Source organism: Dunckerocampus dactyliophorus, chromosome 4 (assembly GCF_027744805.1).
Source record: "Dunckerocampus dactyliophorus isolate RoL2022-P2 chromosome 4, RoL_Ddac_1.1, whole genome shotgun sequence".
In the NCBI taxonomy this organism is placed as follows: Eukaryota; Metazoa; Chordata; class Actinopteri; order Syngnathiformes; family Syngnathidae; genus Dunckerocampus; species Dunckerocampus dactyliophorus.
In genome coordinates this window covers 28,399,791-28,424,932 of record NC_072822.1, presented here as the reverse complement: position 1 = coordinate 28,424,932, position 25,142 = coordinate 28,399,791, and the positions used below count along the sequence as shown (strand labels likewise).

At 40.7% G+C, this 25,142-nt stretch overlaps 1 protein-coding gene across 8 annotated transcripts in view; it reads right to left on the bottom strand.

The window, feature by feature from the left end:
* The window catches only part of rabl6b (RAB, member RAS oncogene family-like 6b), a 31,272-nt gene extending 6,130 nt beyond the window's left edge, over positions 1 to 25,142 (bottom strand). Inside the window, exons 1-17 of one of the 8 annotated variants that reach the window (XM_054772837.1) lie at positions 25,004 to 25,142; positions 23,669 to 23,850; positions 20,813 to 21,129; positions 20,312 to 20,446; positions 20,204 to 20,218; positions 19,978 to 20,025; positions 19,804 to 19,830; positions 17,593 to 17,645; positions 17,343 to 17,431; positions 12,895 to 13,035; positions 12,348 to 12,453; positions 11,655 to 11,758; positions 11,188 to 11,570; positions 9,639 to 9,786; positions 6,314 to 6,517; positions 1,723 to 1,969; positions 1,430 to 1,616 (exon numbers count right to left, since the gene is read on the bottom strand). In XM_054772837.1, the coding sequence (XP_054628812.1) occupies positions 1,430 to 1,616; positions 1,723 to 1,969; positions 6,314 to 6,517; positions 9,639 to 9,786; positions 11,188 to 11,570; positions 11,655 to 11,758; positions 12,348 to 12,453; positions 12,895 to 13,035; positions 17,343 to 17,431; positions 17,593 to 17,645; positions 19,804 to 19,830; positions 19,978 to 20,025; positions 20,204 to 20,218; positions 20,312 to 20,446; positions 20,813 to 20,945 (2,020 nt within the window). In that variant the 5' untranslated portion in view covers positions 20,946 to 21,129; positions 23,669 to 23,850; positions 25,004 to 25,142. The remainder of the gene's footprint in view (positions 1 to 1,429; positions 1,617 to 1,722; positions 1,970 to 6,313; positions 6,518 to 9,638; positions 9,787 to 11,187; positions 11,571 to 11,654; positions 11,759 to 12,347; positions 12,454 to 12,894; positions 13,036 to 17,342; positions 17,432 to 17,592; positions 17,646 to 19,803; positions 19,831 to 19,977; positions 20,026 to 20,203; positions 20,219 to 20,311; positions 20,447 to 20,812; positions 21,130 to 23,668; positions 23,851 to 25,003) is intronic. The other 7 variants (XM_054772838.1, XM_054772841.1, XM_054772842.1 and 4 more) reach the window with 7 other exon arrangements.

Below are 25,142 nucleotides of genomic sequence, written 5' to 3'. Positions count from 1 at the left end.
CACTTTGTTTGCCAACTGTTATTTGCTATCCAGCTTTAAACCTATTTTGCTCCTTTGGACACTTTTACTGATTTTTTTTAGTTTTTAACTTTTTTTTTTTTTTTTTACAGCTCTGCTCTGTTTGTACTTTGTTCTCGACCATTTGTACAACTCATGTGAGTCGTGTTTACTGATGTATTTCCTGTTTCTGCTGGCATTTCCTATTTATGCTTTGTATTGCAGGCAGCTTTGTTTACTGGCTGGGACGGAGCAACGAGGCACGTTGACAAAATCTGCAGTTAGTCTGATTTATACTTACTTACTTTAGAACTGGAGACTCCCAATTCAATCACTAGGCTCCTGTTTGCAAACTTTTCATCAGCGTTCAACACTAAGCAGTAGGGATCGGGTTCCGCTGTATTTTGAAGATCAGATAATATCGGCTTCTGCCACGAGATCGGGCCTATCTGGTTGCTGTATAACGTTCCTAACTCTGGGCCACACTCCAACATGGTAGGTGTGGTAATGCACCTCAAAGCTGGTTGCCAATCGACTCCCGCCACCCTCAAGAAGAAGAAAACGCAACACTACCATGCAGACATGTCCGCGGTGTACCATGGCGAAATTAGTTTCACGTTGGACGTTGGATATTGGGCTCCGTAGCTACAGCGGTAGTTCCCCCTCAAGGTGCCTGGACTGCTGTGTCATTGTGCAGGGAGCTCACACGGGAAGTGCCACAGTCACCGCTGGTTGTTTATACTAGGGAGCGTCAATAAATTACTATTGGCTCCCATCAGGTCGTAGGTTAAGATGTCCACGCTGCAGGACACAAAGGAGGAGGGCATCCTTTTTTTCCACAGCAGTCCAGCTTCTAAACTCTGACCCCTCCCTGAAATTTTCTTTCTTTCGTTATTAACTTCCATGCGAAGTGTTTATTCTTAGTCATTTGTACTTTTAGTCTTTTTCACACTCTGTTACAGGTGGGTTACCATTTACCCGTTTCTCCATCTTCCTCGACTGTCTTGTTGCTCCGTTTCCCAACTATTGTTGGCTTTGCAGCTTTAAACCAAAGTATTTAGCTCTTTTGGACATTTTTAGTGATTATTTCTTTAACTTTTTTTTAAACTTTCTTCCACAGTAGTCTGTAGTCTTTGTTCTCGACCATCTTATTTTTGCTGTAGTTTGGAGTGTGTTCACATTTCTTTAATAAGCTCTTGTTTGAACCATATACATAACTCTTGCGTCTGCATCTGGTTCCAAAAACCTAAGATTGGATTGAATGAGCAAACCGTGACCTTAAAAGCAAGGTACGTACCCAACCGTGATGATGGTGTACCGTTACATCCCAAACATTAGATTTAACAAATAAGCCATCAAACTCCGGAAGAATCTAAACAAAGTAAGACAATGTTTCATTGCCAGAGTTACGACACATAGAAAAATATCTTGCCTTCTTGCTCATCACTGCTCTCTTTGGTTGCCGGGGGATCTTCTTGAATGCCGAGGCCAAAAAGGTCGGTATCATCCTGGTGTTTGAACAAGATCACAGTGGGTTTTGCTGGTTCTGACGCCTTTGCTGACTGTATGTCGTCGTCTGAGAGGTCAGACAGAAGTTCATGTCTGACTGGGAATGTACTCTGAGGATCACAGCAGGATTAGAGTTACAAAGATGCAGAATTTCATTCCGTCTGCACATGTTCTCCGAGTTTTCCACTAAGCTCAGTTCTGCAGGTTCTACTTCACCTTTTCTATTTTTGGTGTGTCGAACGCTTCTGACTCAAAGTCGGGGTCATCCATTACAAAAGAGAGCATCTGTTGGGCCATGGGGGTGTCAGCGTCGGTGTCAGAGTCCTCAGCCATGGGTGGCATTCCCTTCTTTTTGCTTTGCTGCTTCGGCTGCTCCGCTGCTGGAGTTAAAGTCAGGAAGATGGGTGCTGAAGTCTGGTCTCTGGGCTCTGAAGCTTTAGGTCCTTTTGGTTTTCTTATGTGGCTGCAATAGTGATATGGAAGGAAATACACTGTATAATATTTACTTATTTCATCACAACTTATTCTTCACAAGTACCTAGAAATAACACACAAATCGGGTTAGTTATTTCAAAAATATTTGTTTGCTATATGAAATAAGGATTTGATGATCTGTAAGTATACCCCCCAACAGCTGATTCCATCTGTTCTCTATGTCATTGTACATTATCATTCCTTTGTGGTGAGTACCTACACTTTTATACTGTTTAATAAGCGTACCAGGCATATTATAGGGCTTAAACTTGGATTGTGCTTATATGCATCTAGCTTCTTAGCTTCCTTCGTTGCAAGTGGACAAATGGCAATTAAAGAGAGAAGGAAAGGGTTAGTGGAGCTGAATCTAATCAATTAAGTACAATAATTGTGAATAATGTGTGAATGTTGAGATGTATTTACACATATACATTTGTACACCATTGTTCATCTATTTATTCCTCTACTTTTTACGCCTCATTTTTTTTGTCCACTCCTCCCTCATTGTCAACCGATTCAAACCAATCCACCCTCAAAATGTTCAGCTCTTTCAGGGCAGGTTGGCTATCTAGAAGGAATTTTAAAAAAATTTCCCACATTTATTGTAATTTCATATTTTCCGTGACGATTTTCCCCACTGTAAATTAAAAAATCAATTTAATTGGTGCCCCCGACAAGTGGGAAATAATTTTACATTTTCCATGACTGCAACATGCTGCGTATTCTAAACGGTGACATGGCTCAGGAGAGAGAGTGGTTGCTCCCGAAACCAATGGTTGCTGGTGCGATCCTCAATCCCACTGTAGTCTTTCAATTTATTTACACATTTCAACATTCAGTTTGCAATTTTTACTTTCCAACATTTCAAACACTGCTGTTTTTAGTCTGCCAAAAATGATAGGACAAATTAAATGGTGCTCCTACTGTTGACAAATAATTTTATATTTTACAGACTCCACTTATTCTACAAGGTGATGTGGCTCAGGTGGTAGACTGGCTGTCTCCCGACATAGTGGTAGCTGGTTCGATCCTCAGACGGTTCAACATATTTAGACAATTCAACAATCATTCTTACATTTTAACGTTACAACATTTCAAACTCTGCCGTTTTTTTACTCCCACATATTTCAAACCATTCCAGCTCATTCAGGGTATATAGGCTATCGATCATGACTGTTCTAAAAATTCCCACATTTTCAGTTTTTTCTGTGATTAATATGAATGGGGGCCGCACAGTGGTCTAGTGGTTAGCACGTTGGCCAACACAGTAACAGCTTGGAGATCGGGAAGACCTGGGTTCGATTCTCCCCTGGGCATTTCTGTGTGGAGTTTGCATGTTCTCCCCGTGTGTGCGTGGGTTTTCTCCGGGTACTCCGGCTTCCTCCCACATTCCAAAAAAACATGCAGGTGAGGTTAATTGGCAACTCTAAATTGCCCATAGGTATGAATGTGAGTGTGAATTGTTGTTTGTCTATATGTGCCCTGTGATTGGCTGGCGACCAGTCCAGGGTGTACCCCGCCTGTCGCCCAAAGTCAGCTGGGATAGGCTCCAGCATGCCCCCGCGACCCTAATGAGGAAGAAGCGGTATAGAAAATGGATGGATAATATGAATGGACAATGTCAATGTCGCCCCATTTTCCATTTAACTCATTTTACATTTAACATTACATGTACTGAAACATTCTGCTTATTCTGTGCACAGTGGAATGGCCCAGGTCTTCTCCCAAGCTGATGGTTGCTGGTTCGATCCTCAGCTACCAAGTAGATTTCAACATTCATGCTACATTTCAGTTCAGCTCCAGCATTACCATGCAATTTCTACTGAAATTGCTTCATCTAGTTCAGGGATGTCAAACTCGTGCCATGGAGGACCGAGACATCATCAATTAAATCACCTGCTGTAGAAACTGTTTGAAGAGAAAACCTGCAGTGTCTCGGCCCTCCATGGCATGAGTTTAACACGTCATCTAGTTAAAAGTCACTTTTATTGCAAATGTTGATCCAAAACCAAAACATCAACATCAAGCTAGCAGGAAAGTTTGAAGGGGGAGTAGTCAGTCTACAAGGCGCCTCAATGCAGTAGCGCTGTCCATACATTGTCCATAGTTATTTGTTTGAAAAATAGACATTTTCAGACCTGCTACACTTGAAGAAATTTTATAAACAAGTATTTTTAAGTAAGTGCATACTACTTATACATACTAGTCATTGCATCCAGTAAGGAAACAAATTACCGACTCATCCTGTAGCTCAGAAAAAACACTAATTGGTCACAGTACCATGTAAGAAGACCAGGGGCCTTACTTATCAAGCTTGCGTACGCACAAAATGAGGCCGAAAAGTATGGTACTTGACGTGAGAATGTGCGTACTGCTACGCCACCTTTGTAGTTGGCGTACACACTTTTTTTGGAGACACGGCAAAAAGGCCATGCATATTTTAAATGGTGAGGTGAAATCATATGTTAGAAATAAACATGCAATGTAAGCAAGGAAAGAATTATCCATCATTGCATGAAAACATAACGCCGTTATTGACTCAAAACATCTGTGGAAAGTGTTGTTATTTGACATGATACTGATTGGTATCATTTGTCATTTATCATAAACACCATTACGCGCGAGTGTATCATATCCCGACTAAAAGATAAATGAAAAACACAACGCAGTGCTTGAATACTTCGTCACTATTATAATAATAATAGTATTGTGTGTTTGATTAATATTAATTATAACAAACATCAGGTTGTCAATTAAATCATTCTAGGGTTTAAGTTTACAAGACACAGAGCTAATATGTCCTTAGTGCTCCGTTTCTCACTTTTCTTTGTTTATCAAAAAAATAAGACTGTTTTTTGTTGCATATGTCAAGTGTGTCATCAATAGCAACATTTATTTACCAAGGCCATTAATTGTGTGGCTAGTGTCAGGGTCGTGTGCATAAACTTACTCTTTCCTTTTCCACAAATGATGGGGTTTTCTTTTGTTGTGCTTTGAAATAACACACAACATTAGTTCCTCATAAAATAATTATAATATACCTAATATTTTGATGGTGTTAATGTCATCATTAAGTTAAATATTTTTAAACTATCCGTCTGGAATTACAGCAATTAATTTTCGACATAACTTCATCCCTGTTTTGAGTCATTGCGTCCACTTTTAAATTAAACACATTTTGCTAAGCTTATATTTGTCTAAAATGGTGTATCAATTAGGAAAAATGTAGAAACATGATCACTACAAATGGAAATGTGTGCCTTGATATCCGACGACTTTTTCTTCCTGCACTCTGTTCCACTGATGCTATTAACAGCGAACGCTACTTACTGCCACTTGCTCATCTTCCTCTTGTCCGTAATGCCACTGCTGTGTCTTCCATATATTATGTTTTTGCAGGCCTCCAGCGCTCCAACTAAGATTTTCACCTCAGTTTTAGTGAAGTTCCGCTTCTTTGTCTTCGGCTTCTCAGCAGCCATGATTCAGAACAACCGAGCAAAATGCACTCAAGGGTCATTAAATATGGACGCCGCATTCATGAGCCACTTAGCATTGACGATTTATTGCTAAGTGAAGGTGTGGAGGCGCCGTGACGTCGGGTGGAGTTGCGTACGCACATTTGGACAGCAGGTGAAGCATAAATTGCATGAATGTGTAGGTCTGAATATTTTTGTCTGTACATATATTTTGGGTTTCTGGCGTACGTAGACTTTTAGTCAGATTTCCACGCACAGTTTTATAAGTGAGGCGCCAGGTCTCAATTGGCATCAAATGGAATAAATAATATAATAAATGAAATCATCAATATTAAACACTCTTAATGTGCAACATAATTGTCAAACTTCCTCTATGTTGGATCAGGATCAAAGAAGCACTGGGCTCCGTGCACTGGTGAGTCATTCAAGCGCACTGTGTAACTGAGCGATTGGCCAACCAGCAACCCTAACCAGCAAAATGCAACAAAAAGCATATCTGGGGAGCGGTGAAGCATACGAGCGTATTCAAAGTTTTAAATGAATGCATCTTGTTTAGGTCTGTATTTTGATTACTTGAGATTTTCATTATTCGCGGGTAGTCTCAAGATGTAATCCCTGCAAATAGCGGGGATCTAACGTACAGTGCAGGCCTTTTTTTAGATGTGAAGAACTGTTTAGAATTGCTGTTGTACTGAATGTGATACACTTCAGTAAGTATTATTTTTTAATGTATAAGTAGCTAAATAGTGTTCAGTTTTGGCTCTATGACAAACATACAGTATCTTGATTTTTTTCAGGGCAAACTGTGACATTACAAGATACATTTAGACGCTTTCTGGTGATGTGTCAAGACTCACGCTTTCAGTTCAGGTTCACTGTCAAGGTCCTGGTCCTTCTTCACAGTTGGTGCAGCTGGTGCTTGCTCCTCCTCGTCACTGGACAGAGTGACGTCTTTGCTGTGGGACAGAGTCTTAGCTTGTGGAAGACTGGGCTCTGCGTCATCAGGATCCAGCTCATCCTGGAAACCAGACACCATGGGGTTTCCTCTGTCTTCACCGTCACTAGGACAAAAAAAAAAAGGAACATGACAAATGCATTTATGTATTGTGTTTGGGCATTTTAATCAAATCTGATCTTATTAAGTTTTGCTGGTGTACCTATTGAAGATGCTAATAAGTATCATATGATTGCTGCCATCGATGTATCGACAAAGTGTTGTGCAAAGGTTACTTTACATACTTATGTAAACACGGGCGGACCGATGTGTGGAAGACAGGAAGTGACAAGAGTTTTAGCTTGATGCGGGTTATGGTCGCAACAGTCCCTTGTTATTGTGCCTGTTGTGAGATCATTTAAACCTGCAATAAATAACTGTTGTTGCTTGTCTCACCGAACATTACAGTAACATTACTGACACCTAGTGACTAATGTAGAATACTACTACTAGAATACTACTAATTAGAATGTGTCTTCTGCCTTGTGTTTGTATTTTAGTTAATTTCGCCATTTTTATACTTGAAATGCTTAATTTAGTACTTAATTTTAGTAGGCCGTATACAACCACAAAACAACATGATTTATTAATGTATGTTAATATATGAAATTAATACAGTCAAACTTGTCTATAGCGGCCACTAGAGGGAGTCTGCAAAAGTGGCCGCTATAGACAGGTGGCCTCTATAGACAGGTCGGCGTCTAGTTTGAATGTTGACCAGTAGAGGAAAAAAAAGAAAAAAAAGGGGGGGGGGGGGGGGGGGGGGAAATAATGTTGACCAGTGGAGGGCACTGCGGACTGCGGATAAAAGTTGTACAGCACTACTAGGCTTGTTATTATCATGGTTCAGGGTTTTAATCCTGAACATGCATGAGTCAAACAGTAGCACATCACATAGTACAATTCACAATTTTGCATGTCCAAAAAGGAGTAGGAAGAAGCAAAGCTTATTTAATCCTACCCCTCATCAGTTTCACATCAGTTGCAATACATTTATTCACCTCTTGTTCTTCCAAGTGTACTTTGTAGGTCTACATGACAATGTAGTGCAATCATAGCCAAGGTTTTTACTTACTAAAAGGAAGCTAGAGGCTTAATAATAACTGATAAAATATATCCAATGTCTTACGCTTGTTTTTTATATTTTACTTTTTATACGGCAGAGTGTCATTACAGCTTTAGTTCATCAGGAAGTGACGGGAAGTGACGGTGGGCGTCCCGAGCAGGAAAGCTAGGCTCAGTGCTAGCAGTGAGTTTCGAGAGAGTTGGGAAGTGTGTTTATGTTGGCGTGGATGTAAAGTCCTGCAGTGTTCTCCGCTGTTAATAAAGCCATTAAAGTGCATCGGCGACGTGAGTCTCTCCTTCCCCACAACAAGCGGCATTACAGTATTGACACACATTGTGCACATTGTCTCACACCAGGAAATAAACGGTGTCACTTGTTACAGGCATTGGCTGGACAGCTATGTAGTGGGGCTTGTTTAACCTTTGCCTTGTGGGCAAGCAGGAAGGAGAGACGATGCTGAGAGATGTGTGTGTGTTCTGAGCTGCTGTCTGGTGGCCGCGTTCAATAAATAAAGTTGGCAGAAGCAACAGGAGAAGTTTCCTTCTTTGCTTCGGAGCTGAATAACACTGACAAGTTAACAGACTAGTAGCGAACGGAAAAGAAGACGGCTTTGTTTGTGTCGAATACAGAAGATGAGGACTTTGATGGATTTGTGGATGAGGATTGATCAAAAATAACGTGAGTACATTCTAAAATACTTCAATTAAGTACAACCGAACACAGTTTTGCTCCCGCTGCCGCATGCATGCTAGTGTATGTTTTTTTTTTATTGTAGCGTCGCTGGGAGCACGTCCTGTTCCCAGCCTAATTTGCGGTAATGTTTTTGTGCAAATGCTCTTAAAGTTACATGTTTGACCAGGAAATAGCAAGCTCAAAAGAAGACGGCTTTTTTATGTGGAACAACTGACAGTTTGTGTGGATCTTGTGAATGATTGTGACTGAGCTAGGACTCAGTAATTAAAGTCTACACACGACGGCTTCATTGATTGAAAAACGAAACTTTTTCGTGCATGAAGCTTCTACTTGGGTTGGTAATTTGGCCGCTATATGCAGTCAGATATTGACCAAGGGAGACAAAATAGGTGGCCGCTGGCCGCGTTGGACAGGTGACTGCTATACACAGGGTCTATAACATGTAAATTTTCTGCAGGGAATTTTTCAGTGGCTGTTATAGGCAGGTGGCCGTTCTATAAAGGTGGCCACTAAGACAGGTTTGACTGTATATGAAAAACCACGATAGCGTGAAGTCGCAAAATTCACGTGAAGTGGCGAGGGGTTACTGTAAAGTGTTTCCCACATATTAATTTATTTGTGGCGGCCAGCCATAAATATTTGGCACTACTTGTTCGCCCTTGCTCAAAAACACATTGTAATGGGACTGTCTGTGAAGCTTGTTGTTCCAACGGCGTACAGTAGATGGCATCTTAACTCTGCTTTTTAACACACCTCATATGTACCTGGTCTTCCAGAGAATAAGAAAACGGAACCGGGATCAGTGCTGCCACCTTAGCAACATTGCCGCTTTATTTAGTGAGCAATCAGACCACTCTCGAGACTATTTTTTAAAAAGCGACTACAGGTGGTCTTCGGGTTAAGTCGTTCTGACTTTCCCCATTTCGTGGTTACATACGCATCCCCATAAATTAATTATTTCATTTTGGTTCGTGAACACTGGACTAATATGAGCTGCAAACAAGCGTGCAGTGGCGCCAAGATCACGCGTGCCGTGGAGTGAATGACATCGCTTATTGAGGTTTTGCACTTCATTATGTCTACCAAGCGTAAGGCAGGATCTTCTGGTAAAAGTGCGCTGAGAAAAAGGAAAAGCCATCACCATGGAAGTGAAAACAGACATCATCAGAAGCTCTAAGAGAGGAGGAATGTCCACCAATGTTGGCTGCACTTTTGGTCTTAGCCAGTTAACTCTATCATTAAGGATAAAGATGGCATCCTTGACCATGTAAAAGGATCTGCTCCTATGAAAGCGACGGACAGTAAAAACACACTGCGCCTGTCGGCCTCTTACCGCTGACGAGTAAATATTCATTTTTTTCTGTATATTACAAATACGCAAATGACAATAACATTCACTTACTAGACCCCCCACCCTTCCTCCACATACCTGTCGCTGTCCAATGCTGTGACTGGCTGAGACATCTTTGTCTTTGACGGCAAATTATCCTCCAGGAAACTTTTGTCCAGTCTCTCCTCTGGCACAAAGTCGTCCACACTTTGCACGACAGCGGGACACGCTGGAGCAGGCGGGTCATCTAAGGACATTGCAGCGAGTTAATGCCGTCTACTACATAATTACAGTAACTGCCAATGTGAGAGGAAAAAAAAAGTCACTGCGGTTCAGCTGCGTTGCGAGACAAAAAGGCAGCACAACAGCGACTTCACATGACATTCTAATACCAGCCAGTTCTGGGACTATTTGAAATCTTGAATTTGGCAGGAATTACAGCTCAGGCTAACACCTTGTGACTCTTCTCTATTGACTAAACCTGGTCATGATGACTTTCATAACTACTATGAAAAATGTGTTCCAGTAATGGCATATTAAAACATCTTCTGTTAGTGCCATCCACTTTTAGTTTAGGATTACGTGTACATTGAAGGAATGTATTAATCATACTGTATATTTGCAGGCTACCATACTATAAAGTTGATTGAATGAATTGATTGATGTATTTGACCATGTCTTCATGCTAATGAGGATATACTTGTGTAATAAATTTGCAGACTTTACATAACAAGACATAATTAAGACTCATGCTCTTGTGTTCCAGTGCTAGGGGAGCTGAGTGGGTGGTGGACAAGAAGTGACGTCAGGGGTTCGGAGTAGAGATTTAGCTTGGCGTGGGTTACAGCTGCAGGCATTATTGTTCCTTTTGTTCCAGCAATCAAGTCTGTTGCTTGTGTGTCTCACCAGACACTACAATAACATTAATGATCCTTAGTGACCAGCGTAGAATATTACATATCATATTACATATTACATATATTACATATCATATCATCGTCTTTGAAAGCCTATTTTACTTCATTTGTCTGCTTGAAAATATGTAAAAAAATTTTTTAAATTAGCATATTGTTTTATTAATAGGCTGTATTCAACCACAAATCAGCCAGATTAATTAATAATTTGGAAAAAATCATGATAGTGAAGCCGCAAAACTCAAAGTGGCGAGGGATACTGTACATGATAAGACCCATAAAATGTACCATACATGTACCACTGTTACAAAGCCAACAATTTTTGCACATTTGTATATATAATATCTACACTGTGACGCCCATTCCCTTTGGTCATGGATCATCCTATACAAGCTATACATTGTAGACTTTAAACGTGTTTAATAATTACGTGGAGCATATTGAAAAGAGAAGGGGATGGTTCTGGAGCTGAAGCCAATCTAATAATTACATAACTCACTTTTGAGGAGCCAGTCGTGTGTTGAAAATAGATATTTTTAAGGCCATCTCAACTACTCACAGAAAGCGGGTTTCTACTCAGTGCTATTTAATACGCAGCCAAAGATTTTCACTCAAGCAGAGGTGAAAAATAACTTTTGCTCCCCTAAATAAGAATAAACAGTTGACTGGAAATGCCCTGTGTTGTGTCAAGCAAACTTCCAAAAATATTTACAAAATATTTCCATCCATCATACCCGATGCACTAGCAGAAGACTCGGGGGCAGGAGACAAGCCAAACCATCGGGACATGAAGCCGCGTTTCTGGGGGGCTGATGCCAGTGCGGCAGCGGACTGAAGGTGCTCCGGTGACTGAGCGGCTGACTTGAAATCAGCTGACGGCGAGGCAGCTCTACCGATGGCTGCGGCGAGAACCGAAGCTGAGGGAGCCGACACGGAAGGTGACTGCGGGGGCGGCTGGGAGGGCACAGGTGGCTGAGGTGTGCTCGGGCTGGAGCTTCCTGTGGAGGCCCCGCTGGGAGGGACGATGGGGGACTGGGACCCTGAGGAGGGACTCTGACCGTTGGCTGGACCAGGTGAGCCATAGCCCTTACTTCGGCACTCTAAGTGCTCCAGGAATCTATGGAAATCAGAAGATAGATCACAAAGCTACCTTCAGCAACAACATCAACGAGATGAGATTGAGGAAAAGATGATAAACTACATCTCATAGTTTTGATCTTCTGTCTCCTGCTGTACTGTTAGCTCTTCCAGGGTAGCGTCTATGTCCAACTGGTTCGTCTCCAGCTGCCTCAGGAGGGTTTCTCTCTGCATACAAACATCACTTGAATGACTGAGCCGAGGCATGCACCACAACTTCATATTTAAAACTGTATCCTGTACGCGGGAAGTTTTCATCCTGGTACACACAAGTGCAAGTTTATATACAGTGGTTACTTGGATAGCTTCTGGCAAGAAATGACTCAGGAAAGTAGCAACAGAATCTGCGTATCATCAACAGATTAGGTGTTTTTCCATAATAAATTTTTTTAAACAAAAGCAAAAATGTATAATTTCTCTTAGTTTACATGTATTAATGAAATGAAATATGAAGAAAATTTTAATTAAGCAAATAAAGCTTGAATTTACGATTCAGTTTCATTCACCCGCGAGTAGTTTTATGTAGACTTGGGTGTGCAGGTAAACAAACGTAGAAGAACACAAAGGAGGACCGAAGAATTAAAAACACAAACATGGCAAGTTGTGAGATATTTTGCTGACATAATTACATGTTTTGAAAGCAGCAAATCGCACGACGAAATATGGTGCAAGTAGTTGAACTTGTCTTCCAGCTCAAAGTTTTTACACGTTCTGGTTTCATTTCCTGCTAAGCAGCAAATAAAGAGGAAAGGATGACCTGAAGCTGCAGGAAGGGAATGTTGAAAAACCTGTGCAGGTATTTCAGGCCAAAGCCGTTCTTCATAGAAGACTCAGCATAGTGGATGTAAGATGATCCCACCGGCCTGCAAAACACAATTGCTGCAACTTATCTGGGATAATTAAAATGAGGAAATGTACAAAATATGTGCTACTGTCTATTTCATGCCTTCATTGGTGAAGTAACAATAGTGGAGCCTTAATAAGTGGGAAAATAATACAGAAGCACCCCACGTACATGTTTTTATAGTACAAAAATGTATTGTTTTTCTCCTCTAGGAGGCAGTCAAGGACACCTTTATAACAATCCCTAGTAAATTATGTCTTCTTACAGTACAAAGCATTCATTAGAGTCCTAAAATGCAACTTTAAATAAAAAAAAACACACAAACACACAGAGATACCAATTCCAGTTGTGTTTGATAGAGTTCCACCTTTTGACAGTATTTCCTTCAGAGTGTTATATTTTCCAGGGTGGTGCTATGTGTTAGTGATGTGTGGCATTGGGTCATGAAGGTGAGCGTTACCTGTTCAGTCCAGCAATCAGGTCCCTTATATCATCAGGCAGGATGACACGATGCTCACCCATGTCTCTGTGGTTTCCCAACACACATACCGGTATGTGATTGGGTACTTTGGGAAGTTCCCTTACAATGTAGTTAAATGTCCTGAAAAAAAAATCATAAATTTATCACACTCTCTCAATCTATGACAAAATAATATAATTAAAAAATAAAAATTAATTACAAAAACTGATTCACTACGTTGCTGCTGGGGTGTGGACTAAGCATATTAAAATGCTGAAAATAAAGCCAGCAGATCTAGTATAGCAGTAAACAGAACCAGACGCTTCAGGCTTACTTTTTCACACAACTTGAAAGCCATTATAAGGTCATGTCTGCCTTGGTTAGGTACTGCGTCAAAGGTTTATATTCCACCCTCATGCTGCTCCGACACTGCAAACCACGGCCCACGCAACACATACACGCACGTGCATTAGTCAAGTTTGTTGTGAGCTAACAGTAGCAATTTGGCAAAGTTTAGCTACTAACGCTAGCTATTATTGAATGTACAGTAATCTCTCACTCCTTCGCGTTTCGAATTTCGCAGCTTGACGCAATCATAATTTTTCAAAAATATATTAATTAATAAATCATATTGTTTCGTGTTTGAATGTGTCCGATTATTAGTTTAAAAAAAATGCATATTTCAGCAACTACGCTTTTTTCCCCTAAATTAAGACTTTTGAAGCATAAAAATGGCTAAATGATCTAAAATACAAATATAAGGCATTCAGAAGATGCATTCAAATATGTTGTGATGATATGTAGTACTCTACACAGATCAGTAGGTGTCAGTAATGTTACTGTAATTTTGGGTGAAACACACAAGCACCAGACTTGATCGCCGGAACAACAGGCTTTTATTGCACGTTTGAATGATCTCACAACAGGTACAATAATCCTTAACACAGGCTACTGTTACGGCCGTAACCCACGCCAAACTAAAACTCAAATCTGAACCCCTGATGTCACATCCTGTCCACGTCCTAGCACCGGAAAACAGTTACAGCAACACACGTGAGCATGAGTCCTATATGTCTTAGTTTCTCTTATTATGGCTACTATATTGAGTAACAGGAGTGTAAAGGTGACTATAGGGGTGTTATTTCATGTCTAGAGAGTTCTAATAATGTTAAAAACTGTATTTAGAAGGTCGAAAAAAGGTTTTCTATGTTCTAACTGAAAATATCCCATTTATAAATAAGGATATTTGCTTGTTTACACTACCGGTCAAAAGTTTGAGAACACCCCAATTTTTCCAGTTATTCATTGAAATTCAAGTTGTTCAAGTCCAATGAATAGCTTGAAATGGTACAAATGTAAGTGGTGAAGTACTAGTGTACATCATAACCGTCACTTTGTACATGTCATATGATGGCAGCGGCCAAAAAAAAAAAGTGGAGAACAGATGTCCGCAGCCACACATGGATAATGAAACTTTCATCTTTATTATTCTGGTTACGGATAAACTAACTGAGCGGTAAGATGCGTACATCTATAACAAAAGTTATCCGTTCACTTGTAGCGGTTAGTTATGTAGAAAAAAAGACAATTGTTTCATGGATGCGCTTCACGTCATGAACTCTACGATAGAAATGTGTTTTCTATAAGTTTGTTTGTCAAACTACTATTTCATGATGAATTGGAAAATATGGGCATTGCTGAAAGCTATTTTATATGTTGCCTTGACTTCGGCTGTATTGTCTTTTGCATAATCTTTTTAATTTCTCGTATACAGTACGTGTAATGTTTGATTGCAAATGCTAACTGGACGTGATACATTAAGCGTATGTCTAATGAACGCTATGTAGCTATTTTGACTGACATATTACTTAGTTTATGTAAATTATCTTTAAGTGTAATCATCTTTACTGCCGTATTGATTTGAATTGTGAATTACTGAATATCAACTATTTTGATGACATGTAAACTTTGAAACTGTCAATGTGAAATACTAATCATTACCGGTTAGATTTTATATATGATATACGTTTTATAGTAAGAGGTACATCATTTTGATTGTGTGCACCCCTGATGTACAATGTACATAAATACTCATATTGATAAATATGTATATTTTCTATGGTGTAGTAGAGGGTAGATCTTTGGGACATAGTCATATTAAAAGTAGCCCACAGGCTGAAAAAGTGCAAGCACCCCTGTGCTATATTGAAACATGTACAGCCTATTGTTTACATATTGACCACAATTAATTTGTAATTAATCAAATAAAATATTGTAAAATCATGTCACTGTGCTTTATTTAGAAAAACATGCATAACCCGTCTGCCCTGTTGGCACTTGACAGATAAGGAGTGGAAGAAAAGGCAGAGGGAATAGCATTTAAAGTTAATGAATGCATTTATTGTTCAAGCCTTTGAAAACGACTCTAATGTTGACATTACGACCGACAGTAAATTAAAATATATTTTTTTTAAGCGGCACAACACAGCAGCGGTTGTCTGCCTCCCATGCAGCCCACCACCACAGCTTCAAAAATCCTAGGGGACAACCTGTGTACTGTATGTACTTTTTTATGGTTTGGCTATTCCTGCGATTTATACTCCAGAGCGACTTATACTGTATATGTTTTATTTCACACTGACAGCCGCGAGAGGGTGCCCTAGGTAAACATCAACTTATAAAGACCGCTGAGAAAGACAGAACACAAATGTCCCATCCATCCATTCATCCATCTTCTACCGCTTATCTCGAGATCGGGTCGCGGGGGCAGCAACCTAAGCAGGGAGGCCCAGATTTTCCTCTCCCCGGCCAGCTCCTCACGGCGGATCCCGAGGCGTTCCCAGGCCAGTTGGGAGACATAGTCTCTCCAACGTGTCCTGGGTCTTCCCCCCGAGGCCTTCTACCAGTCGGACTTGCCCTGAACACCTCCCCAGGGAGGCGTCCGGGAGGCATCCTGACCAGATGCCCAAGCCACCTCTCATCTGGCTCCTCTCAATGCGGAGGAGTAGCGGTTCTACTCCGAGTCTCTCCCGGATGACAGTACTTCTCACCTATCTCTAAGGGAGAGCCCAGCCACCCTACGGAGAAAACTCATTTCGGTCGCTTGATCTTGTCCTTTCGGTCACTACCCAAAGCTCATGACCATAGGTGAGGGTAGGAACATAGATCGACAGGGAAATTGAGAGCTAGCTCTCTCTTCACCACAACAGACCGATGTAGAGTCCGCATCACTGCAGACGCCGCACCAATTCACTTGTCAATCTCCGTTCCATCCTTCCCTCACTCATGAACAAGACCCCACGGTACCTAAACTCCTCCACTTGGGACAGGAACTCATCCCCGAGCTGGAGATGGCATTCCACCCTTTTCCGAGCGAGAACTATGGACTCGGACTTGGAGGTGCTGATTCTCATCCCGGCCGCTTCACACTCGGCTGCGAACCGATCCAGTGAAAGTTGAAGTTCACGGCTCGATGAAGCCAGCAAGACCACGTCATCTGCACAAAGCAGAGACTCAATCCTCCAGCCACCAAACCAGAACCCCTCAAAGCCCTGGCTGCGCCTAGAAATTCTGTCCATAAAAATAATGAACAGAATTGGTGACAAAGGGCAGCCCTGGCGGAGTCCAACCCTCACTGGAAACGGGTCCGACTTACTGCCGGCAATGTGAACCAAACTCTGACACCGATCATACAGGGAACAAACAGCCTGAATTAGCTGATCCAATACCTCATACTCCCGGAGTACTTCCCACATAATTGCTCGAGGAACACGGTCGAATGCCTTCTCCAAGTCCACAAAACACATGCAGACTGGTTGGGCAAACTCCCATGCACCCTCAAGGACCCTGCTGAGAGTGTAGAGCTGGTCCACAGTTCCACGACCAGGAACTGCTTCCTCATAGGAAGACGTGTCGGTGGGATTGAGGAGGTCTTCGAAGTATTCTTTCCACCGATCCACAACATCCAGAGCCGAGGTCAGCAGCACACCATCCCCACCATACACGGTGTTGACGGTGCACTGCTTCCCCCTCCTGAGATGCTGAATGGTGGTCCAAAATCTCTTCGAAGCTGTCCGGAAGTCACGAGAACACAAATATCTCCAAAAAGAATATCATATTTTGCATATTACAAGCTGCAAGTAAACTAGTTATGTTAGGTTGCGTTGTTTAGGCTATAATTATCTGAATAACTGTTAATATGTTATGTTAACAGACCATCTATTCACGTTATGTTAACAGACGCTGACAGTACGGTACGGTAATTTGCTTCACCCAAGCTAATATATGCAATTCGGATCCCCCTTAAGAATAATACTTCCAGTGCTCTGCTTGAAACACTCAGTTTTACTGCCATGTAAATGAACTGTGGGAAACGTAACACCTCCATGCATATTGCAGCATGAGCGCTCACTCTCTCACACACGCACACGCACGCACACACGTCATACCACTGCTTGGTAATGTCAAACATCATGATGACTCCATTGCAGTTCTTGTACACATCCAGAAATTCTGCATCAAGGGCCACCTCGTCTGACTACAAGACACATATACAAATATGTTCAGAATGCCAACACATATTAATAAACACTCACATTGTACATCAATAACAGCCTGCTAGATCTCTTTATCCACACCCACCCACCCTCACATCTTATGACTAAGTTTAACCCATGGCAGTCATGTGATGGTCATTACCTCCTGCGGCTCATTCTCCAGTTTCAAATTGTCGCCTCGCCTTTTGCCTTTTCCTGAAAGAAGAAGAGACCGCAAGTTTGTCAACTAAAATAATGAGTTAGTTAACATGTGGAGCAATCAGAGAAACTGATGCTTTTCTGAGAGAAAAATACCTTATGCAGTGTTCCCTCGCTCCATCACGGTTCACATTTTTTTCCCCCAATTTTAGTGTTTTTTTTTTTTTTTTTTTTTTTTTACAGCGTACAAACGATGTTACAGGCCAAGCCTGGCCCTTTAAGAAGAATTGCATTGTGGGAATGTGACTGTTGTAGTTCTGTAGCTAACAGTGTGAGCTACTTGCTAAACGCCATTATTGTGAACAACAGAAGACGTGTGAGGAAGAAACGACGACAGGAGCAATATGTTTTAACAAGGATACAAAAAAGCTACGGCCGAACAGAGACGAAGGATGAAGAGGCACAGCCAAAAAAGTGAAATACGCAAGAAGTCACTTAATTTCTTGTGTCCAACTTAGTAGGTTGATCATTAAAATTCAAATGACATTTGAACTTTGAACTAGTGTTTAAACAAGAGAAAAATGTGAGAAAAGTGTATAAAGTGTATGGTGAGGGGTTTTGGGAGGCTATCCCCGCGATAAACAAGGGAACACTGTTCTTCAAGTACAATGTTTCCCCTAGGTTTCTGCCTTTTGGTGCGGATTTGTATTGCAATCGCAGTTACATTTCACCAGCAATAGAAAGACTCCAAAATCCACAAAGTCAAAATAATGACATGTCATTGAATGATTACAATCGCTCATCTGCATGCGATGCAGACAGCAAATGGTTAATTGCAATATGACTATGTAGAGACAGAAATTACATGCTGATGCGTACATAAGAAAAAAAATACTTAGTTTAATAAAAGACCAATGTATAGACGTGTTCTGCATGAAAGATATAATGAAGCGAGACAAGGCAATTCCAGCAGAAACGGCCTGTGAATGCAGAAGCTCAACTGAAATGTAGAATAAATATTGAAATAAGATAGTTTTGAAATCTATTCACTGACTGAGGTTGGAACCAGCTACCATCAGCTTGGGAGACAACCACTCTCCGACCTGAGCCATGCCACCGTGCGTAGAATAAGCAGAATGTTACATGCAATGTTAAATGTAAAATTAATTTCCACCAGTAGTGGGCGACAGTGAAACTGTCGTTTAATTTTCAATGGGAAACATGTCATAGAACAGTGGTCATCAACCTTTTTAAGACCAAGATTCCTGGTCTCGGCCGTGAACCTGCAAGATCGACCAACCTTGCAGGGGTTCGCGGGTTGCTGCCTGGATAGTGGCGAGGCGTACGGCCATGTTCAGCGGCCAAAATGCGTGCCTGTTGGTCACTCTCGGGGAGGTGAGGGAACGGATTTGATAATACATTTTTTTTCAAATGTTCTCACGATTGACCGGAAAAGTCCCAAAGATCGACTAGTAGCTCACGACCGACGGGTTGGCGACCACTGTCATAGAAATTACAGAATTATGAAAAATGTGAGAATTTTTAGTAAAGTCCTGATGAAGATTTTGATGTGGAATGGTTTGAAGCGGTTGAGACATGTGGGAGGAGTTACCTGACCAAAAGCACAGAATTTGGAATGTAAAAATGGAGAATTGTTGTTGAAATGTATAAATATGTTGTACGATTACGCCAGGAGTGAGGATCAAAGCAGCAACCATCGGGTTGAGATCTGACCTATCTACCACCTGAGCCATGTCACCCTGTAGAATAAGTGGAATGCTATGTTAAATAATTTTTCACCTTTGTTTTTAGCAGAGTCAAAACTGTGGAATTTGAAATGTTGGAACGTAAAAATGCAGACTGAATGTTGACACATATAAAAAAGTTGGATGATTGCAGCGGGATTGAGGCTGAACATTTTGACATTGGGTTAGTTTGAATTGGTTGAGAAATGTGGGAGGAGTTAGTGGACAAAAAATGCTTCTCAGCATTCACACAATGAACGTGACCTAATATAAGGTTAAGGGAAAGACTTAAGTAAATAAACACTAGCGTCGGGAAGAATTTTTACACACTGTTTAGATGCTTGGGTCATATAAACACAGCAAAAAAACAAACAAAACATCTAAACTCAGAATGCAGCAACACAACACAATAGGCTGGACAAGCCACTGCACACAAAAGCTGAACTTCTACACACTACAGTGGTGCTCACCTACACCTTCACCAGGATATTTTTGGCCTGAGATGAGTGCGAGAGTTTCAGAAAATACACAGATGAGTGAGGACAGGAAACGAGACAACAACCATGCATGAGGTGTTGTGAGGTGTCATGGGACAGGGCGGTCTGATCTGTGGCGATGCCGTCACACTTTTGCTCATCACTTACCTTTGTCTACCACGTCCCACACCTCCACCTTGACCACGTCATCTGTAGCTGAGAGGAACACACAGGCGGCACTGTCATGCATGTGCTGTGTTGTAAAGACAACTATTCTAACGCACGTACTATGATGTTACTCTAACAAGCTTACTGCTTTATCATTTACTTAGAAGAGTACAACAATACACATTGCTAACAATTAAAGAACTCCAGCTAAATCTCACGGTTTTACCTTGATATGGAGCCACTGGAGTGATTAAAAAAGGCAATAAAGAGTATGTAAATGTGCATTCAAGATCAAAAAGAAAGAAAAGATGATGCAATGACTAACTTGACTTACTTTTGTAATTCCAATGGATGCTTGTGGCTTGGATCTCTTGGGTGGGAATGTACTCTTCCACAAACTTCTTACCCTGCAGCCGATACCATAAAGTACTCTTTCCAGTGTTCCTATCTCCCCGGATGACGATTTTCACTAGGGTTGGAAATTTAAAAAACAATTTAATGCATTTTCTTTGAACGTATATGGACCCATAAGAAGCCATAATGTGTAAGGCGTGAATACTTTCATTCATGCAGGTCGCTGTATTCTCAGGGCATTGAATAGATCGCAACGAGACTGTTCAGGTTGTATTATAAGATGTTTGGCCTCTCATTGGAGCAGGCTTCATCACTTCATACTCAAAAACTAGGTAGGACAGCTCTAGTCTGACTAGGTAGGACAGCTCTAGTGTCTTAGAGGGTAAACACTTTGGATCCAGCACCAACCCCTCAGACTAAAGCTGTCCCATCCACATTCAAAATAGTATTCAAAGATGAAAGGCGTGTTCAGCCATCTTACTATTATATTGGACCCCTTTAGCGAAGCGTCTCTGCAAGCTTTGGTTCATGGACTGCAGGCCGGCAGGGATGTTCTTCTCCCGGAGCTGCTGGCCTGGCTCAGAGCCCACCAGCTTCTTCAATGCCGAAAACATGTTGACGGAACCTTGCAAACGTCGACAATGTACGGCTGGCCTTCCGCGGTTCAATTGGACCGGCAGCAAACTCAAGAAAATGTCGCAGATGTTACGTTCAAGCTCTGATCTGCTCTAATCAAGGTGTGTTGGTTTTGCCAGAGAGCTGGAGATAGAAGTGGGCATCACGGCGTTACAGAGTCATCTGTGGAGGAGGAAAATAAATAAATAAATAAATAAATAAATAAATACCCACCAAAGTTTGCAAACACAAAAACTGAAGGATGTGGGGGTCACATATACAATAACCCTTGCCACTTCGCTCTTCGAATTCCGCGGCTTCACTCTATCATAGTCTTTCAAAAATATATTAATTAATAAATTATGCTTTTTCGTGGGTGAATATGGCCTATTATTTGTCAAAAAACATGCATATTTAAGAAAATTATATGTATTTTTTGCCTAAATTAAACATTTTCAATATAAAAATGGCTAAATGAAGTAAAATACAAATATAAGGGATTCAGAAGACGCATTGAAAGAGGTTGTGATGATATGTAGTGTTCTACAACGACCACTAGGTGTCAGTAATGTTACTGTAATGTTGGGTGAGACACACACAGGCACCGGAATTGATCGCCGGAACAACAGGCTTCAGGGTTTGCCCTAAGATTTTTTTTAAGCTGTGGTGGTGGGCTGCATGGGAGGCAGACTGTCGCCGCTGTTGCAGGATTTTTTTTTTTTTTTTAGTATTTAAATTTACTGTCGGTAATAATATCAACATTCGGGTCATTTTCACCGGCTTGAACAGCAAATGCATTAATTAGCTTTAAATGCCTTTCTCTCTGCCTTTTCTTTCACTCCTTATCTGTCAAGTGCCAACAGGGCACTTTGTTTTTCAAAAGTGTAGTGAAACGTTTTTATGATATTTGATAAAGATTTTATTTCAAATTAATTGTGGTCAATATGTAAATATTAGGCTATACATGTACCTATATAGCACAGGGGTGTTCACACTTGTTGAGCCTGTGGGCTACTTTGTCCCAAAGATCTACCTCCCACTATAAACATAAAGAATACAGTGTGTGTGTGTGTGTGTGTGTGTGTGTGTGTGTGTGTGTGTGTGTGTGTGTGTGTGTGTATATATATATATATATAACACATACATACGCACACACATTTTTTATATTTTATTTGGAAATATGAGTATTTATATATATATATATATATATTGATTGAGTTATGATGTGATAAAGTTGATTTGAGTTTTATATATATATATATATATATATATATATATATATACAGATTTTTTATATTATATTTGGAAATATGAGTATTTATGTACATTGTACATCAGGGGTGCACACAATCAAAATGATCTACCTCTTACTATAAAACATATAGCATATGTAAAATCTAAGCGGTAACCTTTGCAACTACTTTTCCTAAATACTAATGATTAGTATTTCACATTCACAGTTTCAAAGATTACAGGTCATCAAAACAGTTGATATCATTCAGTAATTCACAATTCAAATCAATACGGCAATAAAGACAATTAATTCCACAATAGTTGTTTACATAAATACAAACATACATATGTTTACATATGTAAATGAAAATAGCTACGTAGCGTTTGTCATGTATTACATCCAGTTAACATTTGCTATACAACATTACAGATAATGTATACAAGAAATGAAAAGGATTATGCAAAAGGACAATGCAGCCGTAGTCAAGGCAACGTATTAAAAAGCTTTCAGCAATGGACACATATTCCAATTCATCGTGAAATAGTAGAGCTCATGATGTGAAGCGCATCCATTAATTTTTTTTTTTTTTTTCTACATAAGTAGCCGCTTATGTTTAGTTATAGCATAATCGGAATAATAAAGATGAAAGTTGCATTATCTGTGTGTAGCTGCTTGTTCTCCACTTTTTTTATGCTGCCACTGCGGCACAACAGCAAATCAGGAGGGGGCTTAATGTCAGCCGACTGATGTCATATGACATCTATGAAGTGACTGTAATGATGCAGGTGACACGCGACCCACACTACCTTCGTGATAATGGGCACCCCTGATATAGTATATACAGTATGTCCATCCATACACTGTATTACTTGACACTTTTTTCATGTTAAAAAAAAAAAAAAAAGGCGGCTTTTACTGAGCCGTGGCGCCCCGCCACAACCCATTATATGTCGCGGAAAGCCTGGGTTTTTATTGCAGGTTTGAATGATCTCACAACCGGCACAATAATCTCAACTCTGAACCCCCAACGTCATTTTCTGTCCTCCCTCCACTCATACCCCCTAGCACCGGAACACGTTTACAGCAACACACACAAGTACGCTGTATTTTTGTCTTAACTGGCTTACTTACTCTTATTATATGTACTATATTGGGTAATACGAGTGTAAAGGTGACTATAGGGGTGTTATTTCATGTCTAGAGGGCTGTACTAATGTAAAATAACGTATTTAGAAGGTCGCAAACAGGTTGTTCATGCACTAATTACAAAAATATTCCATTCATAAATAAGGAATCCTATTTTGCAGAAATTCACTTATAGCGGTCTGGAAGCAATTAACCAGGATTAACACAGGATTCCTTTATATTACGGGTGCAACAACACAAAACATTCACCGTTCGGTTCAATTCGATACTTTAGTGTTACGGTTCAATACAAAAAAAGAAATTTTCATGTCTTTTTAAACTTGTATTGTATTGCAAATTTACCTCTAGTTGGTAGGACACACATTCATCAAGTAGTGGTACAGGAAGATGCAGCATTCAGGAAAGCCATAATCTTTATGAAGGGTAACCCTCCATCACACGTCACAAAAGTACTGCGCTCACACAAGTACTCCTCTGCTGGGCTGGCGAGCGCAGGCCTCAAAGATGATGACCCCCTTCCTCACCTGAAAAAAAATGTGATTTATAGCAGTGTTTTCCCGAGGTTTAGAATGTTAAAACTGACTGCAATGTGATCGCGCCTCTGTAGGTGGGGGGAGTTGGTCTGAAAATCTATACACCGATACAAACACATCATGCATGCACATGCACTGCATTACGATCGCTACTCCACAGTTACACTAGACAAACTTCATAATAGAAAGCAATAGAAAGACTCCACATTACACATTACTATACAAAAACAAAAAGACGTGTCACGTAATGGGTGCCATCGGTCCCCCACACGTAATACAAAGAACAGATGACAAATTGCAAACGTGAAAAAATAACAATAAAATAAATAAATAAAATATAGACCTGTTGTATGAAATGTGCCCTTAAATGACTTCTATTGTGATTGCTTTCTATCAGCCCAATCCCCCAACACACACACGCACACACATATATACAAACGCACGTGTAAACCAAGTGTAACGAGAGAGGAGCGATCACATTACAGTCTGCTGTGCGCGTACATGTAGGGGACACACTTGATTACATGATTTAGACAGCAGGTATACAAAGACACATAAAACTACTCACTATTACCATGATTACATTTTGAAATGGAGATATTACAATATAATTGGTACTGTTACTGTATGACAATATATACAATATGATGATGATGTTGGAGAGATGCTACATGACATCATCAGGTTAATTCCTTCTTTGATCGAGTTGACATCGTCCGTGCTGTGTGTGTGTGCGCGTTTGGGCGTGACGCTGTGATTAATTCATGTATTCATTCATTCAGAACCATTCAATACCAGACTTGCATTTCGAACAACTCTCTCGCCAACGTAACCACTTAGCATTAGCTCAGTATTAGCTTTCTCGACAGCTAGCTCATTAGCGAAGAGTATGCATTTTAAAACGGCAATGTTTGGAAAATAATGATGGCCAGTACAGGTACAGGTCATGTCAAGGTCGCCGTGGGACTGAAAGAACGACCGATTTTCATTGAAAAACCCCCAAATAATATGTAATGTCAACCTCAAGCAATGTTTGTTAGCAATTCAGTCAGCACTAGCTTAGCTTCACATTTGCAGTAATTGCCATACACTGACAGCTACATTCGGCAATGCACTCTTTAGTGACAATGGACCAGATACTCACGGTTGTCAAAGAGAAAGTGTACTTCCGACATCTTGTTATTTTCCCCCCTCTGTCACACATCCATCCCTACTGCAACATTATGGCTACATTCCTTTGCAAAGAGAGCGATCGAGCCCATCCAGCATAAAACTAGACAAAT